Source organism: Notamacropus eugenii, chromosome 7 (genome assembly GCF_028372415.1).
Source record: "Notamacropus eugenii isolate mMacEug1 chromosome 7, mMacEug1.pri_v2, whole genome shotgun sequence".
NCBI lineage: Eukaryota > Metazoa > Chordata > Mammalia > Diprotodontia > Macropodidae > Notamacropus > Notamacropus eugenii.
In genome coordinates this window covers 30,344,872-30,366,295 of record NC_092878.1, presented here as the reverse complement: position 1 = coordinate 30,366,295, position 21,424 = coordinate 30,344,872, and the positions used below count along the sequence as shown (strand labels likewise).

At 37.4% G+C, this 21,424-nt stretch overlaps 1 protein-coding gene and 1 pseudogene across 14 annotated transcripts in view; one reads left to right on the top strand and one right to left on the bottom strand.

Annotated features, from left to right (window-relative positions):
- The window catches only part of LOC140513774 (TP53-binding protein 1-like), a 114,938-nt gene that overhangs the window by 70,087 nt on the left and 23,427 nt on the right, over window positions 1–21,424 (bottom strand). For all 14 annotated transcript variants that reach the window (XR_011970345.1, XR_011970344.1, XR_011970346.1 and 11 more), the window contains exon 10: window positions 19,855–21,358. Coding sequence is in view for 11 of the 14 variants with exons in the window: in XM_072623757.1 (XP_072479858.1) it covers window positions 19,855–21,358 (1,504 nt within the window). In the remaining 3 variants the exon portion in view is untranslated. The remainder of the gene's footprint in view (window positions 1–19,854; window positions 21,359–21,424) is intronic.
- The window catches only part of LOC140513815 (enhancer of rudimentary homolog pseudogene), an 84,607-nt pseudogene continuing 73,279 nt past the window's right edge, over window positions 10,097–21,424 (top strand).

Genomic DNA, 21,424 nt, shown 5'->3' with positions numbered 1-21,424 from the left:
TGAGGAGAAGAATACCTTAAAAAGCAGAATTGGTCAAATGGAAAAGGAAGTCCAAAAGCTCACTGAAGAAAATAGTTCTTTAAAAATTAGAATGGAGAAGATGGAAGCTAATGACTTTATAACAAATCAAGAAATTATAAAACAAAACCAAAAGGATGAAAAAAAATAGAAAACAATGTGAAATATGTGATTGGAAAAAACAACTGACCTGGAAAACAGATCCAAGAGAGATAATTTTAAAATTATTGGTCTGCCTGAAAACCATGATCAAAAAAAGAGCCTTGACATCATCCTTCAAGAAATTATCAAAGAAAACTGCCCTGGTATTCTAAAACCAGAAAGTAAAACAGAAATGGAAAAAATTCATTGATCACCTCTTGAAAGAGACCCCAAAAGGAAAACTCCTAGGAATATTGTAGCCAAGTTCCAGAGTTCCCAGGTCAAGGAAAAAATATTACAAGCAGCCAGAAAGAAACGATTCAAGTATTGTGGAAATGCAATCAGGAGAACACAGGATTTAGCAGCTTCTACACTAAGGGACTGGAGAGCTTGGAATATGATATTACAGAGGACTAAAACCAAGAATCACCTACACAGCAAAACTGAGTGCAATACTTCAGGGAAAAAATGGAATTTCAATGAAATAAAGGACTTCCAAGCATTGTATTCTAGTTGAAAAGACCAGAGCTGAATAGAAAATCTGACTTTCAAATACAAGAATCCAAAGAAACAGGAAAATGTAAACAAGAAAGAGAAGCCATAAGGAACTCATTGAAGTTGAACTGTTTACGTTCCTACATGGAAAGATGATATTTGTAATTCATGAGATCTTTTTCAGTACTAGAGCAGTTAGAGAAAATATACATATATACACACACATCCATACACACACACATAGAGGGCGCAGGGTGAGTTGAACATGAAGGAATACCTAAAAAATAAAATTTACTGCCTCCTTACTAGGAGTAAGAGAAAGAGAAAGCTAGAATATAGTAAATCATCTCACAAAAAAGAGGCAAGAAAGAGCTTTTACAATGGAGGGGAAGAGGGCAGAGATGAAAGGGAATAAGTGAGCCTTACTCTCATGGAATTTGGCTTAAGGAGGGAATAACACACTCAGTTGGGTACAGAAATCTAATCTATTTTACACTGCAAGAAGGAGAAGGAGATAGGAGAGGGAAGATAATAGAAGGGACAGCAAATTGAGGAAAAGGACAATCGGAAGCATTGTGGGGGGACAAGTCAAGGGAAAGAATGGAATAAATGGAGAGCAGGAAGACAGACGGTAATGTAGTTAGTCTTTTGCAACATAACTATTATGGAAGTATTTTGCATGGCTACACATGTATGACCTATATTGAATTGCTTACTTTCTCAATGAGGGTGGGTGGGGAGGGAGGAAGGAAGAGAATATGGAACTCAAAGCTTTAAAAATGAGTATTAAATATCATTTTTGCATGCAACTGGTAAATAAGATGTACAGACACTGGGGTATAGAAATCATTTTTGCCCTACAGAGAAATAGAGGGGAGGGAGACAGAAGAAGTAGGGGGTGATAGAAGAAAGGACAGACTAAAGGAAGGGGTGGATGGCGTACATGCTATCCTGGGGTGGGGGTTGAGGAGACATGGGGAGAAAATTTGGAATTCAAATTTTTGTGGAAGTGAATGTTGAAAACTGAATATAGGTGTGTGTGTATGAAAATATATATATTTTAAAGGCAGAAGTGACACCTATTGTGGTGGCAGCAGCAATGGGAAATATTGGGAGTGCTTGATTCCCAGAGACACTAAGTAGATTAAACATCTAGTCAGAAAGATATTACAAGAGATTACTTGTTTATTACTATTACTGGGTAGAAGACCAGAAACCATTTGCAAACTCTACTGCCCATTTTCCAATTCTGGGTTGCAGTTCCAAAGGAAGAGAGGGGTGTTTGTGGTCCCAGGAGAGCAGGGGCCATACCTGGGTGTGGAGTTGTGGTCACAAGCAAGGAGTGCTTTATATGGGTAAGGACCAGAACACAGACCAGGAGAGCAGTGATCAGACCTCTCCCTACATTACACCACTTTGGAAGCACCAAAAACTCACAGTCCCCCAGAACTAGCTGTGAAATAGCAGGACATAAAAGCCTGAACCTCAGAACAGTCACATACATACACACACGCACGCACGCAGGCACACACACGCACGCACGCACACACACACCACAAACCACACACCACCATCACCACCCATCAGCAGAGGTAAGCAGAGCCCAACTCTAACATAAAATGTAAAGCTGAGAAACAGACTGGGAAAATGAAAAATAAAAAAGGAACCCAACCAATAAAAAGTTACTATAGTGACAGAGAAAATCAAAACACAAATTCATGAGACAATGAATTGGAAAAAAAAAAAAACTAAATGTAAAGCCTCAAAGAAAAAACTGCAGATTGGAAACAAACCCAACAAGAATTCCTAGAGAACTAAAGGGATTTAAAAATGAGAAAAAAATGATTTTGAAAATCAAATAATGATAAAGAAAATTTGGGGAAAAGAAATGGGAGTAATACAAGAAAATTATGAAAAGAGAATTAACAGCTTGATATAGGAGGCTCAAAAATTTTTGAAGAAAATATCTCTTTAAAATTCAAAATTGGCCAAACAGTAAAACAGGCACAAAAAACTACTAAAGAAAACCTCTTAAAAATCTCAATTGGCCAAATGGCAAAAGAAGAACAAAACCTCACTGAAGAAAATAATTTCTTAAAAATCAGAACTGGTGAAGTAAAAGCTAATGCCTCTACGAGATATAAGAAAAAATAAAACAAAATCAAAAGAACATATCAAACATCTCATAGGAAAAAGACTAACCCGGAAAATAGATCATGGAGAGATAATTTTAAAATCATTGGACTATCTGAAAGTCATGATCAAAAAAAGAGCCTAGACCTCACATATCAAGAAATTATAAAGGAAAACAGCCAAGATACCTTATAACTAAAGAACACCTCCTAAAAGAGATCACAAAATGAAAATGCCCAGGAACATCACAGCCAAATTTTAAAGCTTCTAGGGTCAAGGAGAAAATACAGAAAGCAGCAGGGAAGAAAAAGAATTTAAACACCACAGAGAGGATAACAAGACTTAGGGAGCAGAGGGTTTAGAATATGGTATTCCAGAAGGCAAAGGAGCTAGGATAAATATAAAAAAAGAACCAAAAACTACCTGGCAAAACTGAGCATTATCACACAATGAAAGGCGGAAAGGGAAGAGAGGAACAGACTTGAATGAAACAGAGGATTGCATTCCTGATGAAAACAATTAGAGCTGGAGAGAAAATTTGATAAAACAAAAGTTTCAAGAGAAATATAAAAAGGTAAACATGAGCGAGAAATTCTAAGGAATTTAACAAGGTTAAATGGTTTACATTACCGAAAATGAAGGGGACACATCTAGAGCCTAAGACAACTAAGGGAGTTTAGGAGCCTACTTAAACTGAAGGCTAAGTGTGAATCTAATATGTTGGGATGGACTCAAAAGAAAAATGGATGGGTGAGAAAGAAAGATGTGCTGGGAAAAGAAGGAAGGGAAAGGAAGAATAAGGAGCATTATCTCACAAGAGTCATGCAAGGGGACAGAATGGGGAGAATAACTAGAGAGACACAAACAAGACTTGAACCTCACTCTCATCTGAACTGGTTCAAAGAGGGAAGAACAGAAGCAAGAAGAGGGTGAAAGGGTGAAGACAGAAAAGCATAAAGACAAGAGGATGGAGGGAAATAAACAGTAATCAATCCTGACTGTGAACGTGCATGAGATGAGTTTATGCACAAAACAGAAGCAAAGGGCAAAATGGCTTAGGAACCAGAATTCAATATGAGTTGTTTGGGAGAGACACACTTGTAACAGAAAGACACAAAGCTAAAATAAGAGGCTGGAGCAGAATCTATGATACTTCAACTAAAGTAAAAAAGGCTGGAGCAGTAGCCATGACCTCAAAGCAAAAGGAAAATTACACCTCATTAAAATACATACTAATCAGGGAAATGCTGCTGTTGTTATGTTCATCCTTCGTTGCTGAAGAAGACCATGCTATCATAGAAATGATGACATGACTTGCACCTGACTTTATTTTGAGTGAGGGAGGGCTGTGCAGGTCACCAGCCTCACTTCTCCTCCAGAGCCATCTGAATCTAGTGACCAGATATTCATCAGGATGACTGGAGATGACCCAGGATGCATTGGGAGACTTTGTACCTGAATAGACCTTGGCCTAAAGGGGCCAAGGTCTCCCATTGCATCCTGGGCCAATCAAGGAAACTATATTTTGCTAAAAGGTAGCATAGAAAATGAAATCAATATTAAACGTATAAACACCAAATGGCACAGCATTCAAATTCTTAAAACTGAAATTAAATGAAACACAAGAGGAAACACAGTAAAACTACACTAGTGAGGGACCTCACTTTACTCTTCTCAGACCTGGATAAATCTAACCACAAAATAAATAAGAAGGAAATTAGGGAGATAAATATAATTTTAGAAAAATTAGGTGGGAAAGACTGGATCAGAATAAAAAGGAGTATACCATTTTCATAGTTCTACATGGCACCACGAAAACTGACCACGTATTAGGGCATAAAAACTTCATTAACAAATATAGGAAAACAAATATTCAATGCACCCCATTTCAGAACATCAATCATGCAATAAAAAATGCATTCAATAAAGGGTCTTTGAAGTCAAATTAAAAGTTGGAAACTAAATTATCTAACCTTAAAGAATGAATAGATCAAAGAACAAATCCAGAAACAATCAATCATTTAATTAAAGATAATGGTAACAATAAGACAATATACCAAAATTTCTGGGATGCAGCCAAAGCACTATTTAAGAGAAAATTTATATCTCTAAGTGCTTAAATCAATAAAAGAGAGAAAAAGGAAATCAGTGAAGTGGATATGCTACTAAAAAAACAAATTAAAAATATTTAATTAAACAACAAAATAGAAATCGTGAAAATCAAAGAAGAAATTAATAAAACTGCAAGTTTAAAAAACTAAACTACTAAATAAAATGAAATGGACTAGATATGCAAGTAGAAGACTAGAAAAAGAACAAATTAAAAATCCACAAAATAGAAATCCTGAAAAATCAAAGGAGATTAATAAAATTTAATGTAAAACAGCAACAACAAAACACTGAAATAAGTCACTGGTGAATCTGGTTTCTTTTCAGTAGCAAAAATGAAAAGGATGAATGTGTAACCAATTAAGATGAAATTAAAGTAACTGACTACATCAATAACAAACGCAACAAAAATCAAATGACTGTGATTATATCAGCAGATGCAAAAAACTCAACAAAATACAACACTCATTCCTATTAAAAACACTGGAAAACACAGAAATAAATAAAACTTTTCTTAAAATGACAAGTAATATTTTTCTAAACTCAAGAGCAAACATTATCTGTAATGAGAATAAAATACAAGCCTTTTCAAGAAGATAAGGGGTGAAACAGGGATGTCCATTATCACATTATTCAATACTGTGCTAGAAATGCTAGCTATAAAAATAAGACAAGAAAAAGAAATTGCAGGAATAAGAATAGTCAATGAAGAAATAAAACTATTTCTTTTTGCAGATAATGGTATACTTAACTTGAGAGAATCTACTAAAAAACAAATTGAAACAATTCACAAATCTAGCAAAGTTGCAGGATATAAAATACATGCAGCATTTCTATATATTACTAGCAAAACCAAGCAGGAAAAGATAAAAAGAAAAATTCTATTTAAAATAACCACAAGCAACATAAAATACTTGGGCTTCTGGCTGCCAAGAACTCCCAGGAATTTTAGGAGCACCATTACAAAACACTTTCCACACAAATACAAACAGATCTAACTAACTGGAAAAATGTTAAATGCATGGGTAGGCCAAGCCAATATAATAAAAATGATAAATCTACCTAAATTAATTATCCAGTACCTTACCAATCAAAAAAAATTATTTGATAGAGCCAGAAAAAAACGGTAACAAAATTCATCTAGAAGAACAAAACATCAATTATCAAGGGAATCAATGAACAAAATGTTAAGGAAGGCAGCCCAGTAGCACCGGCTTTCAAACTCAATTGCAAAGTGGTAGTCATGGAAACAATCTGGTACTGGCTAAGAAACAGAGTGGTGGTTGAGTGCAACAGATAGGTACACAATGCGTAGTAGGAAACGACCATTGTAATGTAGTGTTCGATAAACCCAAAGATCCACTAACTGACAAAAATTGCTGAGAAAACTGGAAAGCAGTTTGGCAGAAACTAGATATAGCTTTTCACAATGTGAGAATACATCTCACGATGTGTACCAAGATAAGGCCAAAATGGGTACATGGTTTAGACATAAATGGTGACATCATGAGCAAATTAGGTGAGCATGGAAAATTTTTACCTATCAGATCCATGAATAAGGAAAGAATTTATGACCAAACAACAGATTGAAAGGGCTGCAGAAAGTAAAACAGATCATTTTTTTATATAAAATTAAAACAGTTTTGCACAAAGAAAACAAATGCACTCAAGATTAGAAGGAAAGCAAAGAAACTGGGGAGGAAAAATCACAAATTTTTCCTGATAAAAGCCTCATCTCTCAAACATAGAGGGAACAGAGTCAAATTTTAAAAAATAAGAGCCATTTCCCAACCGAAAAATGGTCCAAGGATATGAACAGGCAGTTTTCTAAAGAAATAAAAGCTATCTATAGTAATATTAAAAAATGCTCTAAATCAATCTTGACTAGAGAAATGTAAATTAAAACCTTCTAAGGTACCCCGTAGGGGCAGGCAGCTGTACATAAGAGTATTGGGCCTACAAACAGGAAGACCTGAGTTCAAATCCAACCTCAGATACTAAGTATGGGCAGACGACTTAATTCATCAGCTTCCTCACCTGTAAAATGAGCTAAAGAAGGAAATGGCAAACGCCTTCAGTATCTTTGCCAAGAAAACCCCAAATGCAGTCACGAAAAATCAGACATGACTAAAAGGACTAAACAACAATAAACCATTCTTTCCAAGTTCATTTTCTTGAATGGCCATCCCACTTCTTCATGGAATAGAACATACTCTGAGCTGTCAAATTAAAAATATAACAGTAATGAAGATGTAAATTAAATCAAAGAAAATGGATCTATTCCATTTCACATCTAACTGTCACTCCTCCAGTGTTACTAACATTATTTCAATGATCAGCCTTAGCTGGGTCTCAGGCCAGACTTCGTGCAGATATGTTTTTCTCTCCACCCTTCACTGTTCACTGTTCTGTGAGACTGCTACACATAATCTTCGCTCATTCTCCTCATAACATTTCGCCAATAAGCACACTCTCTAAAAGGATCCACTAGCCAAGCAAATAAAATCCTTGCTGGCTACGGCAATTTCTGGGCTATTTAGGTCTCCTTGTTATAGTGATTGCTTTCATCAGTTAAACTTCTCCAAGACATGGTAAATAAGCAGTCAACATACTTACTTTTGCCTCTATCTTATAATGAATAGGCTGAGTAAAAGCTGTTGTAATAGCACAAAATACCGTCATCTCACCTTTATTCTTTTTTTCTAACTCCATGTTAAATTTAACCTCTAAAACTGATCATAAATTGTTACCAGCTTCTGATCGAGCTACATACAGACAGCAGATTCTGAAATAATAAACATTTCCAATCAGCTACGATGTGCTCAACTTCATATTTTTATGTAATGCTGTTCAGTGTTTAACATGTGCAGGTGAAAAGAACATCTATAACTAAGGAGAAATTACTAATTTGCCAAAGCATAAATATATTATGAAAGAGTTTTAAATGCCTTGATTAGAAGCTATTACTATAGGAATACAATGTATTCTTAATTTAAAAGTCATCAAATTTTCATCCCAAATATTATGGAGTAAAAGAAGCATTTCAACCTTAAACTTTCATGAATTTATGTGGGATATGTACAATTTAGGTTAGGAAAAAAAGTTTTCAGACTTCTCTAAAAATAATTTGAATGTAAGGATTTTTTTCCCAGAATTTTCCCAGATAATTGTTATCTGTTAGTTACTTTAGTTTGTTTGATTTGCGTTTACAAAAACAACAACAAAATATTTTTCACCTTTAATTAACACACAACATCCACAAGAGTAGACGAAAAAAAAATCCTAAGTAGGTAAGCCTACTTCTTTCTGAAACAATGTGGACTTTGACATGAGTCATTTCTTTTGTTTTTTAAACAAATAACCGCAATTTTTATTTGGATGCCATGTTCACAATGTTACAATTCTGAGGATAAATCTTTTCTTTAAAAGCTATGATTCCATAATAAAAAACCAAAGAATAAGTGATACTTTCACAAGAAAAATTTTTTAAACAAAATAAAAGGAGTATAGGACCCAAAATCCTGCAATTTACACCATTTCTCCTCAGGTTTGAGTTTTCCTCAAGAGGCACATGCTGGACTATTCATTTGGATCACCGGGTCACAGATTTAGTGCTGGAAGGAACCTTACAAGTAATTCAGTCTCAGATTTCATGGTCTCAGGACCCCTCACATGTTCAAAAATTTCTGAGGACTCTCCCTAAAGAGCTTTTGTTTATATCGGTCATATCCACCAGTCTTTACCATATTAGAAATGAAAACATCTTAGTATTACTATGAAAATAAGGATCTCAGGGATCTCTCGGACCACACTTTAAGAATTCATGATTTAGTTCACACCCCACCCCAAATACTACAAATGAGAAAACTAAGACTCAAAATAGTTAAGGTCACATAAATAGTAAGCAGCAGAGTCAGGATTTAAAATCCAACCCTCTTTTCTATCACACCAAACATAGCGTTACCGTTGTGGTAGGGGAAGCCTTCTCACACCGAGTTTGCTAAAAATTGTCCATACTCATATCTGATATATTCTAAGTTTCTCATAGCATTTCTTCCCTATAGTTAGAATTAAAACCATCAAGTTCTTTCTTCCCCAGATCTCCATAGACTATGTTAGCAGATTGACTGATGGCCTTAAATGGGCTTCTTTTATAGAATAAGGAAGAATTAGAAGTGGGGAAAGGAGGAAGAATTTAATACCAAATGCCCCAGGCACTTGGAAATTTACTATATTTCTAAAGCCTCTCAAGAAAGGTAAATCCATAACCATTCATTTAGCCCAATTCAGTGTTGGGTACACTGATGGAAAGCTCTCTTTTATCTCTAACCCCTTGTTAAATATAAACTCATTTCCTCTTTTCTTATCCTCTGGGAAGATGGAAAACAGTTGGTCACCATTTGTTCTTATACTGCAATAATACAATATATTGTATATAATAATAATACAATATATTCCCATAATGGGAAGGACCAATAGTCCAGCTATTCTAATATTTTGTGTCTGATGGTAATACCAAAGAATAATTTGCGGGAGAGCATGGTTACATATATTTATCTATATATACCTATATAGATATCTTTCAGTCATATCAATATGTAAATTACAGTTTGCCTTAATTTATTTTTAGCCTGGCACTCATGAAATAGTTTATATCAACCCAGGAGTTACTTAAAATTTTTTTTTTGCCCCATTACCCCTTTAACTAGTCATATAAATTAATTTGTGTAAATGCACAATGTAGTGTGTGAAGTATTAGTACTTCCTTTGTTGGTTTAAATCTATATTCTGTCCCTTATTTTTAGTATTATACTGAGATTCTAAATAATATAAACAATTTTTCCAATTATTTATTAGAAGTTATTGCAAGTTCAGCTTTGTGGCTGCTGAGCTTTTTCAGTCTTACCTGACATGTTGTGACCCCATTTGGAGTTTTCTTAGAAAAGATACTAGAGTGCTTTGCCATTTCCTTTTCTAGTTCATTTTACAGAAGATAAAATGTAGGCAAGCAGGGTTAAGAGACTTGACCCGGTTCAGACAGGTAGTACGTGTCTGAGGGATGGCTCAGGAGGAGAAGCGAGGCTGGTGACTTGCACAGCACTCCCTCACTCAAAACAAAGTCAAGAGAAAGTCATGTCATCATTTCTATGATGTCATGATTCTCTTTGAAAACAAAGGACAAATACAACCTGTGAGTAGACTAAGCTGCCTAAATGGGGACTCAGCCATCTGAGCAACTCAGCTCATCAACCTAGCCCTCTCCCTTTTCCTTCTCTCCCAAAGAAGGTAAATTTTGGTTGCCAGAAGTTGATCAGTTAACTTGGGGTACACTGCATTGGCTAGATTCCTTCCCCTTTTCTTTCCTTCTTTCTTGTCTCCCCTAAAACCTTAGACGCCGTGCACCCTGAAGCCCATGGACTGAACAATGAAGGGTCCTTGCCCAATCTTCACTCAATGGCTGTTTTGGAACCTCCTGGCTTAGAGTGAATGTAAATAGTAAGTTTCTCTTTGAAACAACAAGCCTGAGACTCCTGCCCCTCCCAGCATGATTTATCTACTTATTATTTTCTATTAAAGGAGCTATTCCCTTGACTACTTTTTAAAGAAGCCTATTCACTGAATGGACATGACCTCATTTTCAATGAGTACCTGAAAAGGCCTTAGCCTAAAAGGCCAAAGTCTCCCAGTGCATCCTGGGTCATCTCCAGTCATGCTGATGAATATCTGGTCACTGGATTCAGACAGCTCTGGAGGAGAAGGGAGGCTGGTGACCTGCACAGCCCTCCCTCACTCAAAACAAAGTCAAGTTCAAGTCATGTCATCATTTCTCTGATGTCATGGTCCTCTTCAAAAATGGAGGACAAGCACAACAGTGTGTCTGAGGCCAAATTTGAATTCAGATCTTCCTAACTGCAGGCCTGGTGCGCTATTCACTCCAGCACCTCAGCTACCGTTTACAAGTTCACCTTATCCGTAGTCTTAATAATTTTGCAGATTTCAATCAAAACTAGACTTCTCAGGCTTTATATTTCCAAACTAAATAATCAAATAGATCAATGAACTGGGAAAACCAAAAAACTAGAAAACCAAAAATTTTAAAACCAAAATAGAAATTCTAAAAATCAAAGAGATTTCAAAAAAATTGAAAGCAAATTAAGGAAACAATTTTCATTAGGTTATTCTCAATAATAAAAAGACTCTCTATATTCCTTTACTCACTTTCATTGCCTTTCTGTGGACATTCTTCAGTACTGTTTGTCTACTGAAATGCAGCAACCAGAGTTCCAAGTGGTATTAAGAGTAGGCTAAGATTGTTTACTTTGTTTCTAAATAATCCTCCTAATGATGTCCAACATCTGGTTCTTTTTGACTAGAGTAGCTAGCACACTGCTAGCATGTCACAATATCCTAGTTACATACGTCATAAAATCAGAAACTTGCTGATTTGTAAGGAATCTCAAAAGTCATCTAGTGCAACCCTTATTCAAACATAAATCTGTAATACTCCCAATAAGTAATCAAGTCTATCAAGGCTCTACTTGAAGACTTCCATTGACTGAGAGCTCAGTAACCTATCCCGCCAAAGCCTATTCCATTTGGACCGTGACTTGTTAGTGTAATCTTTGAAATCTTTCTTTTATGAAAGAGCTTTAAACCACTTCCATGTAATTTCTGTGCAGTGGAAATTCCATTCCACCCCAGTCTTGCTCTTTGAGGATATGAACCAAATCTAATCCCTCTTCTGTATAACAAGATAATGCTTTAAATAGTTGAGAACAGCTATGTTGCTGTCCTACCCCACCCAAGTTCTCTCTTCTTCAGGATAAATAGCCCAGCTGTTTCACCTGATCCCTAGTGGCAATTTCCCCTAAAAAACTTCGGCTTCTTAGCCTTCTGTTCTCCAAATTAAACAGTCCCAATTTCCTTAATTTCTCACCAAATACAATTTTTCAGCGTTTTATTTGGATTTATTGTTCTAATGTGAACCCTTTAAAACTTTTTCTCAATATTCAATCTCAAAACTGAGCATAGTTGATTCAAGACTTCATTAATTCAGAATTTATGATAATTCTGAAAAAGGTATGCACGAGTTTTTCTATGAAGAAAAGATTTGCTACAGCAGATCAATATTAAAAATAAGCTCAAGAAAAATGCTTTAACTCCTTAAAAGAACTTTTATTAAGCATCTTAAAGTACCTTAGAAACTATGATAAAAAAAGTGAACATAGAAGGCCTAACATTTTCTTAGCCTAATCACCGACATTCAAACTACTGTACTTATGTAATAAAACCACACATCTTTTAATATACATCCATCACAGTCCTCAAATATGTATGAAGCACCTAGTACATATCCATGACAGTGCTAAGCACTGGGGAGACAAAGAAGGAAAAAAATCCCCTCTCTCCAAGAGCTCACACTTTACAACAGGGGAAACCATGCAAACAACTGTATACAAACAGGATATACACAAACTATATTAGAGACTATCAAGAGAAGAAAGGCAGTAGCATTAAGAGGGATGTGGAAAGGTTTTCTGGGGAAGGTAAGATCAAGAGATCGAGATGAAGAAGAATAAAATTCCAAGCCTGGGAGACAAGTCAGTAAAAATGCCAAGTGGAATTATGAAGCGTCATATGGGAGGAACAGCAAGGAGGCCAGGGAGAGGAATACACAAGGGCCTATACCAAGGGGGTTCAAGGGTCAGAGAAGGGACAAAGGCAGAATCAACAAGACTTGGCAACTGATGAAATATGATGGGGTTAGAAGGAAAAGAGGAAGTAAGGGGAAAGAATAACAACCAGGTCAGGAGTCAAAATAAATGGTGCTCTTGATAGTAGTATGTAAGTTGGGAATAGTGGAGGCTTTGGGGAAAAGAGAATGCCTTCAGTCATGGACATACTAAGTTTAAGATGTCGACAGAACACCCAGTTTGAGATGTCCAAGAAAGGTCAACAGAAAGGTTAGGGCTGAATAAAGAGATGTGGGAATCTTAAGTATAGAGACGATAGCTGAACCCATTGGAGTTGGGAAAAATCACCAAGCAAAATAGCAAAAAGAAAGAAGGGAAGAGCCTTGGGCATCACCCACAATTAATGGGCGTGACCTGGATGAAGATACTGCAAAGGAGATGAGAAAAGGCTAGAACAGGGAAAGACCTGCAGACAAACCAGCAGACTTTTATCATAGATCAAGTGCAAAATGATAATGACAATGAAGGCCTGTACCAGGGCAGCAGCAGTATCGGAACTAGATTGGATATGGGGGGTGAGAGATAGTAAGGAGTCCAGGATTACACCCAGGTTTCAAGTTGGAAGTACTGGGAAGACTGTGGTGCCCTCAACAGTAGTAGGGAAGGCAAGGGGAAGGGGAGATTCAGAGGGCAAGAAAGTGAGTTCTGTTTTGGATATGTTGAGTTTAATATGTCTACTGGATAGCTAGTCTGAAGTGTTTAAAAGACAACTGAAAATGCAAGAATAGAAGTCGGCAGAAAAGTAAGGGCAAAATCAGAATCACCAACGTAGACATGATCATTACAGCCATGGGAGCTGATGAGAAGACCAAGGGAAGAAACAGAGCTATAAGACAGGGCCCTGCGGGACACCCACGGCGACGCGCACCTACAGCGGCGTGCCACAAATGAGGATCCGGTAAAAGAGCACAAGGAGGGATCTAACAGATGGAGGAAAACCCTAAGAGGGCAGTGTTAAAAAACACTTAACAAGAAGAAAGTACTAAAGACAAAAGTGCTGCGTCAAACTCTCCAGAAAGAGGTGAAGAAAAGAAAAAAGCCAAAGAAAGATGAGTGAGAAATAAAATACTGGGTTACACAATTTATTCCAAGCAGTTACTCAGTATCCCTTACCATAACTAGTCAAAATTCTTTAAATTATACTCTTAAAAAAGAGCCTATTTATGTAATTAATATAATGGAAATATTGCCCAAATGTCGAATATGCCTTTAGAAACTCTAGAGTTGGCTTCACAGAAACATTATAGTGCCAATTTTCTGTCTCTTACAAATATTTTTCTAATTACACTCTCTCACATAGCACTGCAATGATATTCATACCTCAAGGATCCATGATTTTATTGGGAAGGATACTCTATCCATCCTCACAGACTGCAACCCCTTCAATGGCTTAACATATGATCTTTTAGTGAAAAAGGAAAAGATAAACACTTGGGCAGAGCCAAGATGGCAGAACAGAGGCAGGGACATGCTCAAGCTCTTCCCCCAAATCCCTTGAAATACCTGCAAAAATTGACTCTAAACAAATTCTAGAGCAGCACAAGCCACAAAATGAAAGAGTAAAACTTATTTCCAGCCCAAGACAACCTGGAAGGCCAACAGGAAAGATCTATTGCACTGGGCTCAAAATGGAATGCAACCCAACTGCCAGCACAGACGGACTGGAGCAGGCCTCAGGGCACTGACAACTGCTGTGATTTCCAGATTTCTCAACCCCAAAATGCCAAAGACAGCTTTAAATGTCGGTGAAAAAGTTCTCTCACCTGGGTGAGAGGAGAACATGGTCTAACCCCAGTTCCCAGGGCAGCGGCAACCACTGCTGCAGAAGTGGCGCTTCTGGAGTTCTCAGCCTACAGACAGTAGGGGAATTGAGTGCAGATCTGAGTCTCAATCATGAGTGGTGATCCTAGGGTGAGGAGGAGCACTGGGGTGAGAAAGAGCGCTGAGGTGGCAGAGCTGGTGGTGGCTGTGCAGAGGGAATCCTACTCACAGTTCCAGGGCAGAAAAGAGTGCTTGTGATTGCTCACAGACCAGAGCACAGGTCAGGAGAGGAGTGAACACCTCTCCTTGATTATACCACTTTGGAGGAACTGAAAACTTATGGGTGCCTAGAGATATGTCAGAAAACAGTTGCTGCACAAAACCTCTGAAACCTGGGATAGTATATCCTCCACTTAACAAAGAGCTCAAAAGTCAAGTAATTGGCTGGGAAAATGCCCAAAAAGGGGGAAAAAATTAGACTACAGAAGGTTACTTTCTTGGTGAAAAGGTATTTTCTCCCATCCTTTCAGATGAGCAAGATCTAAGCATACTATCAGAGGAAGACATAAAAGTCAAGGCTTCTACATCCAAAACTTATAAAAAAAAATATGCAATGGACTCAAGTCATTGAAGAGCTCAAAAAGGATTCTGAAAATCAAGTAGGAGAAGTAGAAGAAAAATTGGGAAGGGAAATGAGAGTGATGCAAGAAAATCATGAAAAACAAATCAACAGCTTACTAAAGGAGACCCAAAAAGATAACACCTTTAAAAATAGACTAACCCAAATGGCAAAAGAGGTCCAAAAAGCCAATGAGGAGAAGAATACCTTAATGAAGGAGAAGTTTCAAAAGCTCACTGAACAGAATAATTTGTTGAAAGAGAGAACTGAATTCAGAGAAATTAATGACTATGAATTAAACCAAGCAGTTAGTAAACAAAACCAAAAATTTGAAAAAATAGAAGATAATGTGAAACATCTCATTGGAAAAACAACTGACCTGGAAAATAGATTCAGGAGAAACAATTTAAAAATTATGGCACTACCTGAAAGCCTTGATCAAAAAAAGAGCCTAGACATTATCTTCCATGAAATTATTGAGGAAAACTGCCCTGATATTCTAGAACCAGAGGGAAAAATAAATATTGAAAGAATCCACCAATCACCTCCTGAAAGAGACCCGAACAGAGAAACTCCTAGGAATATTGTGGCCAAATTTCAGAGTTCCCAGATCAAGGAGAAAATACTGCAAGCAGCTAGAAAGAAGCAATTTGAGTATTGTGGAAATACAATCAGGATAACACAGGATCTGGCAGCTTCAACATTAAGGGATCAAAGGGCTTGGAATGGGATATTTCAGAGGTCAAAGGAACTGGGACTAAAACCAAGAATCACCTACCCAGCAAATCTGAGTATAATACTTCAAGGGAATAAATGGTCATTCAATGATATAGAGGACTTTCAATCATTCACTTCATACTGAGGAAAAGACCAGACCTGTATAGAAAATCTGACTTCCCAAGACAAGAATCAAGAGAAGCATGAAAAGATAAACAGGAAAGAAAAATCATAAAAAGACTCTAAAGCTGAACTGTTTGCTACATGGAAAGAATGTATTTATAACTCTTGAATCTTTCAGTAATTTGGGTACATGGAGAGATTGTACATACGCGCGCGCGCACACACACACACACACACACACACACACACACATATAAAGATAGAGAGTACAGGGTGTGTTCAATCAGAAGAGATGATATTCACACAAAAATAAAATAAAATAAAAATTAAGGGGTAAAGGAGGAAAATACCGGAAAGAGAAAGGGAGAAATGGAACGGGGCAGGCTATAACTCATAAAAGAGATAAGAAAAATCTTGTTCAATGGAGGAGAAAAAGGAGAGGGGAGAGGGGAAAAATGAAGCTACTCTCTTCACATGTGGCTGAAGGAGGGAATAACATCCTCACTAAATTTGATATGAAAATTTATATCATACCACAGAAAATTAATGACATCTTTAGTTTGGGGGAAAGAATTTCAGTCCAAATTTCCTAGAGGACGGTAACCTCAGGTAAAATTCGGCTGTGATTGTAAAGTCAAGGTTTTAATGGTAAATTTGATTTTACGATGGCTATTTAATCAAGAACTAGAACATGTATAGAAAGGCATGTAAGCCACTTCAGATTTGCCTAAAAGATGTTCCTTAGCCAAAGTGAAATTACAATATTTGAAACCTGGTCATTGTAACTTGCCATTTTTAGACGCTATGGGACTGTTAAGTGACTGTTCTTCTGAGTCTAACTCCAGGTATGGATAGCAAGAAAGGCAGTCTGAGCCTCCAATACATGATGCCAGTAAGCCTGTGAGATGCTGGCATGAGCTGCAAAAGGTGATCTCATGGGAAGGGTGGGAGAGCAGCTGCTCAGCATGGGCTGAAGTAGGATTCTCCTGACTCAATTTCCCCACTGACACCTGGCAGACTTTAAGCCTGGCTGAATGCAAGTTCACAATCTACTCCTGCCTGGAATTGACATGAAGTTGGAGAGATACTGGTTCCCTGCAGTGTCCCTACTCTTGTTGGCAATTTCCTATAGTCAAAAGGTTTGTAAGCTTAATATCAGATCTATTAAATTACAGATTATTGGTAGGGGAACATCTGAGGTTAAGTCTAAAATTAAGCTATTATTCATAGGACTTTAGACCAACAACAACAAGTTAGAGTCCTTTAATTCTTAGTAATACTGTGGAGACGATCAGGTCAAGAGCTTGTGAAGTTAGCAACATAAATATTATTTGTGTCTCAGTTGGTTAATGTTTAAAAAAAAAATTCTTTTGTGGTCCATATTGTAAATGTTTTAAAAAGAAGTATCACCTGACCAAAAGTTTGAATTGTTTTATCTGTTGTAAACTGTGTTAAAAATGAAAAATAAAATTAAAAAAAATTAGAATGGAGGAGATGGAAGCTAATGACTTTATAACAAATCAAGAAATTATAAAACAAAACCAAAAGGATGAAAAAAATAGAAAACAATGTGAAATATGTGATTGGAAAAACAACTGACCTGGAAAATAGATCCAAGAGAGATAATTTTAAAATTATTGGTCTGCCTGAAAACCATGATCAAAAAAAGAGCCTTGACATCATCCTTCAAGAAATTATCAAAGAAAACTGCCCTGATATTCTAAAACCAGAGGGTAAAACAGAAATGGAAAGAATTCACTGATCACCTCCTGAAAGAGACCCCAAAAGGAAAACTCCTAGCAATATTGTAGCCAAGTTCCAGAGTTCCCAGGTCAAGGAAAAAATATTACAAGCAGCCAGGAAAAAAAAACAGAATAAAACAATTCAAGTATTGTGGAAATACAATCAGGAGAACACAGGATTTAGCAGCTTCTATACTAAGTTATCAGAGAGCTTGGAATATGATATTATAGAGGACTAAAACCAAGAATCACCTACCCAGCAAAACTGAGTGCAATACTTCAGGGAAAAAAATGGAATTTCAATGAAATAAAGGAATTCCAAGCATTGTATTCTTGTTGAAAAGACCTGAGCTGAACAGAAAATTTGACTTTCAAATACAAGAATCAAGAGAAATATGAAAATGTAAACAGAAAAGAGAAGCCTTAAGGAACTCATTGAAGTTGAACTGCTTACATTCCTACATGGAAAAACATTTGTTAATTCATGAGACCTTTTTCAGTATTAGAGTAGTTAGAGAGAATTTATATGTGTGTATGTGTATGTATGTAGGTGCATATGTGTATGTATATCATATGTGTAGGTATGTATATGGGTGTGGATGGATAAACAGACAGATAGGCAGATAAGATAGATAGATACAGAGGAAGAGAGAGAGACAGAGAGACAGAGGGTACAGGGTGAGCTGAATATGGAAAATACCTAAAAAATAAAATTTACTGTTGAGAGGAATGTACTGGGAGAAAGAGAAAGGGAGAGGTAGACTGTAGCAAATCATCTCACATAAAAGAGGCAAGAAAGAGCTTTTATGATGAAGGAGAGGAAGGAGGAAATGAAAAGGACTAAGGGAGCCTTACTCTCATGGGATCTGGCTTAAGGAGAGAATAACACACACTCAGTTGGGTAGGGAAATTTATTTTACCCTACAGGAAGGCAGGAGCAAAGGGGATAGGAGAGGGAGGATAATAGAAGGGACATCAAATTGGGGAAAGGGATAATCAGAAGCAAGTACTACTGTGGGAACAGGTAAAGAGAGAAAATGGAATAAATGGAGGGCAGGACAGAGAGAAATGTGGTTGGTCTTTCCCAACACAACTGTCATGGAAGTGTTCTGCATGGCTACACATGGATGAGCTATATTGAACTGCTTGCTTTCTCAGTGAGGGTGAGTGGGGAGGGAGGAAGAGAATATGGAACTCAAAGCTTTAAAAATTAATGTTAACAATTTTTTTCATGCAACTAGGAAATAAGATGTACAGGCAATGGGGTATAGAAAACTATTTTGCCCTATAGGAAAACAGAAGGGAGAGGGGGTGGGAAAAGGAGGAGGATGATAGAAGGGAGGACAGACTTAGGGGAAGGGGTGCATGGGGTACATGCTGTCCTGGAGTGAGGGGTAGGGAGAGATGTGAGGAAATTTGGAATTCAAATTCTTATGGAAGTTAATGTTGAAAACTGAAAAATAACTGTATTACGTATTAAAAAAAAAAACCCGATAAACACTTAATAGCCAACCTGGCATCACCAGGCCCATACTGGAAGCCTTTTTCACATGAAATGACCTGTCAGAGCTTATAATCCCACTAATATAACCTTTGAAAAATTAAGAATACCTCAGCACTATGATGATATGTTCTTATTTGCAGTCTCTCAGTAGTATGCGACACAGCTCAAAACAATTTATAATCTTGAAATAGATCCCAGAAGAAGTATGGACATTAAATCTTTCAAGTCTTAATTTCTAAGATTTATATATCTGTTAAATCATACTTAGAAACTTAGTCTAATACTCTTGAAGAGAAAACAACTATTAGCAAATTATTTAATTGAGCCTATTTGTAGTTCTATGAAGAATAATTAAGTGAATATTTATTATTTCTAGATGACTCAACTGAAAATACAGTTTAGCTGTGCTCCCTACCCCACTTCCACAATTTCTCCCCCTAAAAAAAGCAAGGTAAGTACAATTTATACGTATTTGTGAAATTCAAGAACCTTTATGACTATAAGGCAGCCAGAATTATAGTCAGTAAAGACAACCTCTGATTAGAAAAAATGATTATTTTTGATAACTGGCTAATTGTTATTCCGTTTATTAATATCTGTTCCACTTTAGAATTTAGCTCCAATAATAACCTTCAGCCCTCTATTCCCACCTCTCAAAAATCAATTCTGGTTAAGCTTCTCAATCCATCAGCTGAACGAGTCAAACAGTCCCCATTCGTATCTATGAATCGTACTCACCATTGGAGCTTTCACAGGGGCTCTGAAGACAATGGTCAGCGGCTTTCCCAAGCTGCTGAGTCTTTCCTTCACTGCCTGATTCCTCTATAGTATCCATTTGCGAATGTTTTATTAATAAAGTGTCTGCTTGCCCTGGAGATTGTGGCTGCTGCTTCTCCTGTTCAGTTCTCAGTATATCATCTACTCTTTCTAAAGACACTGGAGAGTGCTGAGGGTTCTCCTTCTCAGTAAGTGATTCCAGATTCTCGTCAGATTCTTGGCTCTTCTCTCCCTTAGCATCTAGACTGTTCTTAGCACCCAGTTCTATTCCTGGATCAACGTCCACACAAGAATGAGTATCTTCGTGGGCCTCTTCTCCCACAACAGGCTGAGAGGCAATATCAGCTGAGGACTCATCTTTTGTGGCTTTCTCTTCTACAATGACACCACAGCTTTCTGAGGTGGCCTCTCCCCCAGCCTCTGGGTCCTTCTGTTCCAGTTCTTCATCATGCATTTTCAGTTTTTTTGGAGAATCACTACCACTGACACTAGTATTAACTTCCATAGCTCCTTGGTACTCTTGATCTGGGATTTTTTCTTGGAGGCATAATCCTGGTGACTGAGTCTGAATCAGAGAGGGATGGAGTGGGCTACTCTCCCTGTTTTCTTTCTCTTCTTTCTGCCCCTCCTCTTGACTTTCACAAGGGGTTTCAGGAATTTCTTCAACCTCAGAAATTGAAGACCTCTTCTCTGCGTGATATTGTTTAGCCTCCACAGAGACCTCCTGATCTAATGCATTTAAGTGGGCCTCAGACGCAACAGCCTCAGATGAAACAGCCTCAGATGGAACAGCCTCAGACGGAAGAACCTCAGACGGAACAGCCTCAGACGGAACAGCCTCAGACGGAACAGCCTCAGACGGAACAGCCTCAGACGAAACAGCCTCAGAGGGAAGAACCTCAGACGGAAGAGCCTCAGACGGAAGAGCCTCAGAAACAGCCTCAGACGAAAGACTCTCAGAAAGAAGTACTTGGCTTCCTGAATCACATGTAAAATCAACACAAACATGTTCCATCTCTTCTCTGGTTTTGCATTCAGTGGCTGAAATGATCATTTCATTTGTAGTTTTTACAGCATCTTCTGTCTTTTTACAGTTTTCACTCAGCTCTTCTTGACTGTCTTTTGTTTGGTTCACTAGTACACTAGAATCTTCTGTGGGACAAACTTTAGATTCCAGAGTTTGAGATACAGGTTGCGTATCTTCAGTCTGCGTGTTCTTAGCATCTTCATCGATCTGCTGAGAGGTCAAACTCTCCATCTTTGTAGACTGGCTGCAATCACTTCCAGAAAGCATCAGCTCACAGGATTCTCCCATTAGTGGCTGCCCAAGATCCTCAGTGGGATTTCCTTCCTCAGTCTGTGAAGTCTTAGAGCACTCCACTGTGAAAGAGGAATTGTATCTATCTTCAGTGTTCTTTTCGTCACTTGGTCCCTGCTCCAAACTTGGAGATGGAATAAAAATGTCCTAAGGAGAGAAAAGGTAATAAACATTTTTTCTTCACATTCAAATTACTTTGTTCACCTATAACTC